Source organism: Dermacentor andersoni, chromosome 2 (assembly GCF_023375885.2).
Source record: "Dermacentor andersoni chromosome 2, qqDerAnde1_hic_scaffold, whole genome shotgun sequence".
In the NCBI taxonomy this organism is placed as follows: domain Eukaryota; kingdom Metazoa; phylum Arthropoda; class Arachnida; order Ixodida; family Ixodidae; genus Dermacentor; species Dermacentor andersoni.
Genome location: NC_092815.1, coordinates 81,088,074 through 81,100,531, shown reverse-complemented (window position 1 = coordinate 81,100,531; position 12,458 = coordinate 81,088,074). Strand labels below are relative to the sequence as shown.

General features: G+C 45.5%; 1 protein-coding gene across 1 annotated transcript in view; it reads right to left on the bottom strand.

Annotated features, from left to right (window-relative positions):
* The window catches only part of LOC126541989 (uncharacterized), a 20,962-nt gene extending 9,157 nt beyond the window's left edge, over positions 1 to 11,805 (bottom strand). The window contains exons 1-4 of the mRNA XM_072286255.1: positions 11,650 to 11,805; positions 8,592 to 8,787; positions 6,259 to 6,367; positions 98 to 228 (exon numbers count right to left, since the gene is read on the bottom strand). Coding sequence (XP_072142356.1) covers positions 98 to 228; positions 6,259 to 6,367; positions 8,592 to 8,787; positions 11,650 to 11,680 — 467 coding nt within the window. The 5' untranslated portion in view covers positions 11,681 to 11,805. The remainder of the gene's footprint in view (positions 1 to 97; positions 229 to 6,258; positions 6,368 to 8,591; positions 8,788 to 11,649) is intronic.
* Between the last annotated feature and the right edge of the window lie 653 nt (positions 11,806 to 12,458).

Sequence of the window (12,458 nt, the reverse complement as noted above, 5' to 3'; positions counted from 1 at the left end):
AACACATTTCATACATGTCCCGGCTCACCAGCTGAACGTATTTGTATATACATGGCATCGGCATGAGGCGCGTGAGCTTCGGCAAGAAGGCGCTCACATGGTGATGCTGTCGTTGTCAACGGAGGACGGCCGATCCACGATGCGATAGCAGCATCTTATTGGTGGCTTCGCTTTTGTCTTGTTTGCCGTCATTCTCATGGCCGATGTGTTGATGAAAATCCTGGTCATCTGCGAAAACCAGACAGTAAGGTGCATGAATATAAACCGATGGTGCGCCTATACCGCTTGCTCTGCGCTACGCTGGGAGACACGTGATATAAGACGGACGTGGAGTTCCTGCTCTGCAGGGGCGTAGCCAGAAGGGGGGGGGGGGGGGGTAGGCTTATGGAGCTTCAGCCCCTCCCCGAAATTTTTTCGCGCTGTCATGCACCACCGACCAAAACAACCCCCGACGCCGGGAATCATTCTGGATTTTGTCTAGAATGTCCTTTTCACGCTCGAAAAGACATTTCAGCGGGAACATTGCGAAATCGGGCTGGATTTCGCGCCAACGCCCATGTACCGTGAGTCACATAACGCAAGGAGCCCCAATCCAAGCACAAAGTTTCCAAGGGAGTTTTGATGGCGAGCGCGCTCGTCGCGGCATATCTTGGAGGCCGCGGAATCTATGGAGCGCATGGATTTTAATTCTGACGCTTTATGGGTATAAAGTTCTCATTAACTTTTGATACGAAAGGTGCATTAACATTTCCAAAGTAGCGCTTTAGATTTTCAATTCCGGAACTTTGTAGGTTTAATATTGTTATAAACATTTGACTCCAAAGGTGCATTGACTTTTCTAAAGTAGTACATCGGACCATACGACGAGACAAGCCAACTCAACACACTATCAGACAAGTTGACAAAGCACGCAGCAAGGTCCGATGTGACAAAGCGTTGTGGCGGTTTGTTTTTGCCGTCATGTCACAGAAAATAATATCAACTTTTTTTTTTCGCCTGTGCCAAAGCAACCATGTTAAGGCACTAAAGCCGGCAAAGTTAACTACATTCTTATTTATTTTTCTACTTTGACTTCTATTCGCGAGGACACTTGAGCCTCTCCATTTTTTTTTTCTTTACCCGCGGGCTGCCGGAGCCCGCCAGAGCGCATGGGTTTTCCTCGTGCTGCCCCTACCATCGCGCGGCGCACTTCGATGCGCGTTCGTTTTTCCCTGGCCGAGTGGATTTTCGCCGGGCAATGTTTTCGACGCGTTCTGGCTAGCAGACGAGAGAAAAAGACAATGCATGGTCGCTCGCCGTCCTCACTGCGGGCAGGGTTAACAGATTCGGCTATTTCTCGCCCATATTGGCTACTTTTACTACTTTTAGAAGCTCCTGGCGACCGAAAATCGTGTTTAGGGACTTCGCTACTTCATGGCTCCTTTTGGAGATGGTAATTGGTATCGGTATATAGTGGCCTAATCACACTGCCCACGACGGCCCCCTCGAAGCGTCAGATCTTCAAGGCCACGCTTATGTGTCTTGCAAGCTCCGGAAGCAAATTCAGGAGCTGAAAATATATCATAGCCACCACATGTTCGGTGGGCCTCTTCGACTTGTCACCCTGGGCTTCTCAGGACTGCCCGAGATGCATAATATGCAACGCTCATTGGCTGAAATCAACGTCTCGGGCAATTTAGGACTGTCATTGTCGGATAATTGAACAGGCCCAAGCAGCTCCCTCCGAGTAACAGGAATTAACTAATCTTATAGGCAATGCTTTTGCGTCCTTCGAAGGACGGAAGCAATAGGTGGTGTCCTAATGTCACCCCAGCGAAGATTACCTCTATAGAGAATATCTAAGACCATGGTTCTTCGCGTCAGAAACGACTGAAACAACCAAAAACACGTCATGGCAGCCATGACATTACAGGTGCCTATGTCTATCTGACTATGCGACTGCGTACCAGGAAGCGCCGAACGTGTGTGACGTTATAGAGTTCGCACGGGAACGTTTAAAACGAAGTCATAGTGGCATAGCGTTAATATAACCATCTGTGCAAGGACCGCGTTCAGCAATCTTATTCTACTGAAACTGGTGATACAACTTCGGCTGTGAGAAAGCACCACAAGTGTGCGGCAGAAATTGTCATAGAACATCAATTGGTTAGACATTATGTTAAGTTACGATAGAATATTATGTGATTACAGTGTTGTTCGTTTGTCACACCGTGGCTAGATTTTTGGCTATTAATTCAAGCTTTTGCCGCAGTTGGCGACATTTTTGGCTACTTTTCGGACTTTTCCGGCTACTTTATCTCCCGAAAACCTGGCAACCCTGCTGCGGGGTCTCGACGGATTGCAACACGTTCGGTTAAGCGCAACCTCTCTGGAAAATTTTGTCTCGCCGGTGTAGGATACCGAGCAGTATGCGTACGGTTCTTTGTAGACCAAGCGTCTCACGTTTTCTTCGATATTCTTTCGGTAGCCACATTAAGTGCCCAAAGTAGACATGCGATTGTGGCTAACATGCTTTCCTTTGCGTATTTTTCATTTCTGTGACCCCGCCTCACTAAAGAAAAAAATGACATTGTTGCGGGGCCGCAAATTGTTGCATGTTGAAAGTTCATTTTGTTACTACTTCTTTTGCGGAATGTAATGGGCCATGGGACGCTTCAGTTGCCTGCATACTCTTATTATATTATTGCGGCAGCAATTATATGGAAACTCCCGGCACATTACTGCCATCGCCGTCGCCCTCATGTTCCGTGTGAAGTCCAAGGGCGATAACACTGTGACCACGCGCTGCGTGTTGTATGTGTAAGTGAAAGTGTAGGTGGGTGGGGGTGGCATGGGTGAGCCGACGATTGTGGCTCAGTATTGTGGGCTCAAGAGAGAAAAGTGGGGAGGAAGCGCGCCGCCTCCTGTCGCGCGCGATAGATCAGGGGGAGTGGATGGAAGAGGGGCTGTGATCTCTGAATCTGTGGTTGCGCAACATGTTCATTTGCCTTGTTTGGAACATTACATACAGTGCCTTTTTCTTAGATAGGTAGATTTGTTTGAGACTTATATGTATATTTAAATATGCTGTGAGGTTTTGTGCATACGTGCAGGGAATTCTGTTTCCTGTGACACTTTTTTGCCCTTTATCAAGCTGTATCTTCACATTTGCATATTTAATTGTATCTTCGCATTTCTAGTGTACGAGGGCGAGTCAAATGAAAGTGAGCCAACCAACGCGGAGCAATAATGGTTCTCTTCGTTATCTGCGAAGCATACGCGTAGCACGCAGGCATCTCTCATTTAAAAGTGACATGCAGGTGTGAGGATAAATGTTCTTTAATGGTCTCATACACTTGGTTGAGCATTGTTGAGTCACATAATGGATACTCTAAAAGCTGAGCAGCGTGATGTCGTGAGGTTTTTGACAGCTAAAGGTGTTTCCCAAAAAAGAAATTAGTCGCCGTGTGGCTGCCGTCTACGTCGAACATAGCATTTTATTGGACACTGGAGCGTTGGAGCAAACGGTTCAAAGACGAACGTGAAAGTTGCAAAGACGATCCAAGACCGGGCCAAAGCCACCATGCAATCACTCCCAACACAATTGCCAACGCTCATGAGCTGACTAGACAAGAACGGAGGATAAGCATCGATGAGCTGGCAGAGCGTGTGAACACCAGTCACGGTTCGGTCCACACCATAATAGATTAACATCTCGGTCATCGGCTCTTGTGTGCGCAATGGATGCCCAAGATTTTTAACCACCGCCAGAAGACGGATAAGTTCGGCGCTGCCTTGACTCATCTAATCCGGTAGCACAATGAGGGTGACGACTTTTTGTCTGCAATTCTGACCGAGGACGAAGGATGGTGCGACTATTACGAGCCCGAAACGCGACGGCAAAGCTTAAAGTGGAAACATTTGAATTCACGAGCCCCAAAGAAAGCAAAGACCGTAATTTCTGCCGGAAAGGTGTTGTTGACTTTTTTTTCGATCGTCAGGGGCCATTATTGATAGAATTTACTAAACCTGGAGAGACTATCAATCCTGTCTGATATTGTGAAACGCCGGATCGGCTGCGTGTCGCAATCAAAAACAAATGGCGTGAAAATTGACGAATGGCGTCATCTTGCTCCCCGACAATGGCCGTCCCCACGTCGCTGATGTGGTTAATACAAAGCTGGCAAAGTTCAAGTGGGAAACGCTGAAACATCCGCCATGCAGTCCAGACCTGTCGCCTTGCGACTTCCTCATTTTGGGGCAATTGAAAGAACAGCTCAAGCGAACCAGATTCGTGTCGGATGATGACGTGAAAGAGTCACTTACCGACTTTTTGAAGCAGAAACCCAATGAGTTTTATGAGACGGGAATCACGCGACTCGTTAGTCAGTGGGACAAATGTCTAAATGCTCATGGAGACTACTTTTAAATAAGATACCCCGTTTATCATATATTCGCATTGGCTCACTTTCATTTGACTCGCCCTCGTATATATTGCAAAACGGCTTTTTATATGTGCTCTCTGTTGCGACTGTAACATCGGTGCAATTGCAATACATGACCGTTGACAGCATTGGTGACAATAGATTTGAACAAAGGACAGCGTCATTAAGATTTTTCTCTGGCCGTCGCATATGTACAAAATGTAAGCAAGGTTCTTGAATGACAAAGTTTCATTAAAATATTTGTCCTCAACTTGTTCATTTCACGACCTTTACATTTTTCATATCAGCGGCATGCACTGCTTTGCTGGTTTCAAACTGATATAGTTCTAAAGTTCGTGTGATGTTTTCTTTACTTATTGAATAGAGAGAAAACATGGAAGCATTGATATCAGTTATTTCGGGCACAATTTTTGAAACATACGAGCATATTATTTTATGAAAAAATACACATTTTACTTGTCTTGACATTGCGTAGCGTTCAAGAATTCGTTTGCAGCATCTTTGGCAATGTCAATGCACTTATTATTCATGTATTTAATGCTTCGACCAATTCTATAAGGAGGAGGCCGAGCTAGAACGTGAGCCATACACCTCCCCTCCTTCCCCCCCGAACGAAATTTGTGGCTACGCCACTGCTGCTCTGCTACATACGGGTATGCTGCTTAGACACGAGGAGCCGCCTTGCACTGCTAGCGCTCCAAGTGTGATCGCTCGCCTCGCTAGCTTTGTCACTGGGATCAATGAATCTCCTCACAATTTGGTCGAAATGATGCGTAGTTCGGCACAAGTGAAACTTGAGGGGCCCATACCCTTTCGTCTTCAAAGCGATACCTGACGAAGCATTCGACAATGTTCTACCTATCAGTCTCAGGCCATTCATTGTGACTACGCGCCACGGTAGCGCCGCCCAGCAGCGTTCAGGCGCACTGATGACCAGGGCGTTGAGGACTGATAGGCATCTTAACGTATAGATTGAGTCGAGGGCCTTTGAGAACTGGGACGACGTTACGGAACTCAACGATGTGATTTTATACTTGGCGGAAGTAGTTAACCCTGGGTTACGCAATCCCAAACCTGATGTCTCACGACTAAACGATGGCATACGGTAACCACGTTTGTTTTCACTAAAAAGAATAAAAACTGAAAAATAAGGAGACTCTTAGACTCTAGTTACAGTGTAAACTTGCTGGACGATTGACCACTGAATTTTCTCGGTCTCACTATTAGCAGCATAGTTTGTACAATTTTGTTTTTTTGCATTAGCAGTAGATGCGCGCACTCCGAAAACAATGTTACTGCTCCAATGTTTAACTTACTATAGAACTTCCTCCACAGAACTTACAAAATTGATGACAAGTAATTCCATCAAGTGGCTATTTCGCTACGCTGCCGGTCATAACTGCAAAACAGTAATAAAGCTGAAACTGCGACACACTTTCATGCAAAGGCTTATCAGCTAGCGAGTGTCTGAAATGTGACATTTATGGATTACCTCCACCGAAAAAAAAAAAAGAAAGCTTGAACAATATTAAAGGTACACACTTGCGCATGTGGCCTGTGAGCATACAAAAATCTACGGCGGCCGCATTTCGGCGAAATGCGAAAATATCCGTGCACTTAGATTTAAGTGAACGCTAAAGAACTCCAGGTGGCCCAAATTTCTGGAGTTTCCCACTACGGCATGCTTCATCATCCGGAAAGGGTTTTGGCATGTAAAACCCCATAATTTAAGTCGTTTAGCATATAATAGTGATGCGCTCGCTAGAAAGCGCATAGACTGAATATCAGCGCTATAAACGAAGCTCTATAGCGAAGGACAAACGGGTGATCTTACATCAGTGTAGCTGTATGGCGGGTCTTTCGAACAGCTGATGGGACGCGTTGTGCTGACGTACGGCAACACTGACGGATGCCAAGGGCCGTAGTCAGGGACCATGCAGCTCCTGCATTTGAAGAAAGTGCCTTCGAATTTGACACGTTAAACATTCCAAAAAGAGATCCACTTTGCATGATTAAGTACCCGTGCCCAATAATTTCTGCCTAAAATGTCATTCTTGTGTGGAGTTATTGCCTCAAGGGTGCTCATTCTGCCCTTCCAGTTTCCTGAAATCTGTGATCATTTATTCAGATTCATATAGGCACGTGTTCAACAAAGTACGACGGCCGTTGTGGCCTAATTGTTGTTAGGCTAAGAGGAGGGCGATGCTTTTTTGACGGCTTGCACGTTTCGCCGATTTGTTTTTCGTTCGTAACCAGCTTCGATAAAGACATGCTATAAATGATTTTTGAATGACATCTGCCATTGATACATCGCCCGGTAGCCCAATGCGAGCTCTTAAAAAGAAAGCATTGAAGCTTATCTATTGCGTTGCCAGCTCTGTCAAGCAAATATATCAAACAGTGCGACTTGGCTAGTTAGTATGAACGCATAGCTGGGTGCAGCGCAAATGGGGAAGCAAACCGAGAGAAGGATAGGACGGCGCTTGTATTCGTCGCTTGAGCGATTGTGCGCGTCTCAGCCTCTTCTCTTTTTGTTTTCCCTTTTGCACTGCACCAAGCTACATAGGTATACTGGACACAGCGTCTGAAAATCGGAAAAACGCGATGACGACGGATAACGTTATGCTCTGCGTACGAGGGTTGCACTTTCTTTAACTATACGCTTTCCTTGGCTTTATTAGCTGTTCGCTTCTATTGGTTGTGACTAACCAAAATCGGGCCCCTCGTTTCCTTTTCTTCTCGTTCAACACATCCAGGAGACAAACATAATTTAAACTCGGTTTTCTCTCTAATCCGGCATTCACTTCCATAAAAAGGTCAATTCAGGGCGATAAGCAAAGAAACAAAGCCTTCACTAAAGACTAGCAATACTGCACGAAGAAAGGCAATACAGTTGAAACTCGATTTACCTAGTGGTAACCACGCTCGAATTATTTAGTTAAATCGGGAACTTCGGAAACTCGATTCAGGGATTTTTCGGTCCTTCTAAGTCTAAAACTGTAATGTAGCGACACCTAAAAGGTACCGAGGCCTTGTATTTGCCGCTTCCCACGCCTGCGAGTGTAAAAAGTCGGCGAGAACGCTAGCGACTGCCGAGTCCGTTGTTGTGTGCATAGACGCGGAGTGCAGCCTCGTCAAAATAAAGCTAGGGCTGTGACTATATAGGTGCCTAGATGTTTTACCGCGACAGCGTAAGAGCGCACGTTCGAGGAAAAACTCGTCTGCGTCACAATTAGGAAAACAAAATCACAGGTTCATTTACTCAGTTATTCCAAGAAAAGCTTCATTAAATCGGGTTTAATGTAAGATAGTTTCGTTAACTCGAGTTGAAGACAACATTCAAACTTATGAGTACTTGCCGGGGAATGTAAATTTCTTCGTTAGATCGGGAACTTCGTAAAATTGGTTTTCGTTAGGTCGAGTTTCAACTGCAGTACCAACTCATTCTGCAGCATGAACATCAGTCTAAAAAAAAAAAAAAAAATGTTCGCACACTTTAGGGTGTGCCTTGTCCCCAAACAATAATCATCTCTCTTGCTTGAGTTTCTAATCTTGATAACTCTGCAGACGCAACTTTCCTGTCAAGAGTGCTATGGTGCGTTGTTAACACGCATGTCGATCGTGATCTGGAAGTACCAAGCGCGCAGCGTTAAAGAACCGGAATGCGCTGAAGATAGATGACAAGAAAATTATTGTTTGCGGACAAGGTGGGCCACAGAGGGCGCAAACTTTCCTTAGAGTGATGCTTGTTTCAAATTTGACTTACCTTCGTTACCATATTTGTCAGCGATTCTCTAGGGTTATCGCCTCTCGTACCACCCCTGTGAACTATACCTTTAATCTGTAGGGTACAGCCACAAAATCGTAGTCCGTCGGGGAGTACGAGAACTATTCATGCTACAGTGGAATATGAAAGAAGCTGGTACTCTTGCAAACAAATTTCGCAGTACCGTCTTTATTCTTACAGCGTGTAAGAAACAGACGCCAATCGAAACAAATAATGACGAGCATACCAGGTATCGTTCAAGTACTTAAATTTAACTGAGCGACTTGCTGAGCCTGCGGATGAAACAGCGGATGTTTGCGCAGCCGGTGAAACGGATGACGGGATGCTAGCCCTCGTGAAGCGCACTCACAGAAGACCGTCAACAGTCGCAACCTACGTACTTGGTGAATATGGCGAAGCGTTTGTCTTTGTCGTTGGCTTGCGTGACCCTGAACTGCAGCTCGGGCACGAAAGAGAGCGCGGCCACCACGCTGAAGGCCGTGAGTGCTAGCAGTGCGACCTTTTTGGAACGGAGGGAGAGGAGGACGACGCTCCTGCCTTCCTGCTTGTATGCGCACGCCGGGGTGCTCGGGCTACCTGCACGGGCGCGACCACCGAGGCATTTTATAAGGACTCTTGTCTTTCGCTTACGTTCATTTCTTTTTTATCATTTGTTCAAGCCTAATAGCCAGCCCCAGCTACGGAGAGTGTGTAGAACGGCCTAATCCAAAGACGCAGTTTAGAAACAGTAAGGGTTATGCGAAATTGAAGTGCGCTTCGCCATGCTTTTGTTTGCCAATTTGACCCACGCTTTACGGCGGTCGTCGCCCTAGAAGTGGAAATACAGGTGCACGAGCAGGTGTCGCTATTCTTGCCACCTTCTCTTTCTTAGTACGCCATGGCTGCGCGCAAACTTACGCACCACGGCTAAGGGTGCTGTGAGCGGCAAGTAGGCCATCTTGCGTGGACAACTTAGCTAACAGCGTGGAAAAGCCTGCTTCCAGAATTTAGTATATCCCGCATGCTTGAGAAATATGGCCCCTATACAGGGTGGTCCCGACTATCATGCACCAAGAGTTAAAGTATGCAGATGCCACGTAGGTGGACAGAACTGAGGTAATGTTGCCGTCGCTTGGAGATAAGAGTACTTCTTTTTTCCTTTCGCCTAATTAGATAATTAGTCTTAATGCGTTGATCAACTTCTCAAGCATTGTAATTAGAAGTGTCAAAGAGCAAATGCTAGAGCAACATGAAAAAACTCCCGATACAGCTTTCTGTTGCTCAATACATTCTACTAAAAGTATTTTTCCGAGCGTGAAAGAAGCTCGCGAATACACGCGAATTGTCGTGCGACTGGCAGCTCGAGGCTCTATGCGCGTGTATTCGCGGGCTCTTTTCACAATCGAAAAAACACTTATATAGCACGTATTGAGCAACAGAAAACTGTATCGGGAGTTGTTCACGTTGCTCTAGAAATTTCTCATCGACACTTTTAATCTAATTATAGTATTTGAAAAGTTGATCAATTCGTTAAGACTAATTATCTAATTAGGTGGAAGGTAAAACATATTCCGAGTATTTCCAAGCCGACGGCAAAGAACATTACCTTGGTTCTGTCCAGCTGCGTGGCATTTGCATATATTTAGATCTTGATGCATGAATAGTTGGGACACCTTGTATATGCCCCGTTGCACACTAGTGACGGAACAAACCACACCGATAAGATTTCGGCTCCTACACGCAATGCGATCCCATGGCACGTATAGTGACAAAAGTTTACAAGGCATCCAGAAGCGGCTGCGAACTATTGCTTTGTGTGGTCATGGCAGACCCAAGTTGTCAGGCAGCAATGCACAAGCGTATTTTATCAAGTGCTTTCCAGCTTTGTAGCACTCAGCTGATCTTCCGCAAGCACCGCTTTTCACAGTATCCCTAATTGCACAACACGATGTGCGACATGATCTCAGAGGCGATGGTTTTTGCGCGAGTGGTCAGTGGCGGGGGGCATACTGCAGTCGCCGCCGCTTTCCTCCAGATAACCTGAACAAATTTCATGAGCTGACGCGCATTGCAAAAGCAAGGTTCCTTCCACTGCACGATATTTTAGGCATTATAGTTGTAGCTGGGCATGAGTGAGCGTCGAGGCACCTGTTGCCATTTGCGCACCAAGATGCTCGGAAATTTATGCACAATGCGCGCCGAAAGCGACCGAGCGTTCCAGAGGTCATTGGCAGCGTCTAGTGGCTCCTTGTGTGGCCCGCGAGTTACCGTGGCGGGACTTGGCGCTGTAAATTGCGTTTTTGAATACATGGTGGAGACTGGGCATAAGACGCTGATATGCGGATGGCAAGGAAATGAGTAACTGCCTTTAAAACTTCCATTTCACGCTATTCAAGGAGCTTAAAGAAAAAAAAAATAATCGGTGACAAATAACGTTTTGAAACCAAGAAACTGTATCGACAAATGTGGGCAGAAGCTGTGAAAACACATCATGAGCAACTCGGAGCCATATTATGTTTTGTTTATTGCCGCCTCAGCCGAGATATGACACTCCTTTGGAAGCAGGGTAAACCATGATGCAGGCAGACAAACTCTCGTGATTTAGAAGCCTCAGAACGTTTCGCTGAGGCGTACTTGGCTTTAGATAAATAGCAGATCAACAAAAATAGAAAATAAATTTTTCTCTTTAGATGAAAATCTTCCTTTTCCCTACCAGTGTTTCCAACAGGACGATTTGTAAAATTGCTCGCAGCCATATTAATCTTGTTTTAACGGCCGTAGCCGCCAAGATATTCCTCCTCTGAAAGTTGAGCAAACGAAGGTCTATATTGAGAAAGGCGCGCAATTTTAATGTCTCGCAACATTTTGCTGAGTACTACTTGACTTTGGAAAACGTGTAAAGGATAAAGGGGTGACTGGATGATTGAAGAACGCTCACAGATCGATCGATCGATCGATCGATCGATCGATCGATCTATCTATCTATCTATCTATCTATCTATCTATCTATCTATCTATCTATCTATCTATCTATCTATCTATCTATCTATCTATCTATCTATCTATCTATCTATCTATCTATCTATCTATCTATCTATCTATCTATCTATCTATCTATCTATCTATCTATCTATCTATCTATCTATCTATCTATCTATCTATCTATCTATCTATCTATCTATCTATCTATCTATCTATCTATCTATCTATCTATCTATCTAATCTGCCTGCTTGATTGCCTGTTTGATAACAATTGACATGTTCGTCGATAGTGTCCCTAAACAGACAAATGTTGACGGCAAGCCCAGAAGAGTGCTTCGCGTGAAAACCGGAAAGACAGCGGCTAGTGAATAACGTTTACCCCGCTATATGTTCCTATTGGGTATCTCAGTACCTAAACTGGCTACCGTTGCACACTTGCCGTTAACGTTAACGTGGTATGAACTGACGCAGACTCACGGAGCAGTGATTGGAGCCGCCCTCTGAACATGGTGGAAATCTCCACTCGTACTGGCCAGATTATCTTCCAAGGCTTAGCTTTGAGGTGCAACCACAGGATGGTAAGAAGCGACGACCGCCTAGCGAAGTGACGGTTAGAAGCGCAGGTGAGCACGAGCAACAGACGTTCTAAAATAAATGGCGCAACCCACTTAGGGGGATAGCTAGCGCGCGCTTATTCTTCTTCTTCTTCTTCTTCATTGACTTACGGAACACATTCGTGGTGTGCGATTGCCCAAGGTGCTTCAGTAATAGGTAAACAAGAAAATCCTTACATTTCTGTTTGTTTGTGCGTGTCGCGAGGGAGATGCCTTTAATTACGAAAGCCTACTAGAGTGAACGATAAACTGAACTGTGATAGCTCTTTCCAATTTTTGTGTGCTTTTCACATCCGGTGCATTGACAAGCACTGTAGTTGAATGAGGAAGAACCGACGAACACCTTTTAAAAGTAAATGTGCTGCACGAGGCTAACAGACAGAGAGAGAGAGAGAGAGAGAGACATGACTCGTGATAGCTTCTCGTAAATTATTTCCTTTCATGCCCAACACGCCATGAACGTGCCTACCACAAGATTTACCGAGGAAAATAATTAAAAGTTCACTACGTGAGTGCTTGTGACTCCTAGAGAGAGCATGACTCTACATTGTCTTGACTTAACCCGGAGCGCACAGGACGGATAGCAAGAGAGACACACCACACGCGCTCGTCTGTCCTCGTTTGTGCACGCTGTTTTATTTCAAAATGGAGCATTACCAACTCTCCCAAGCC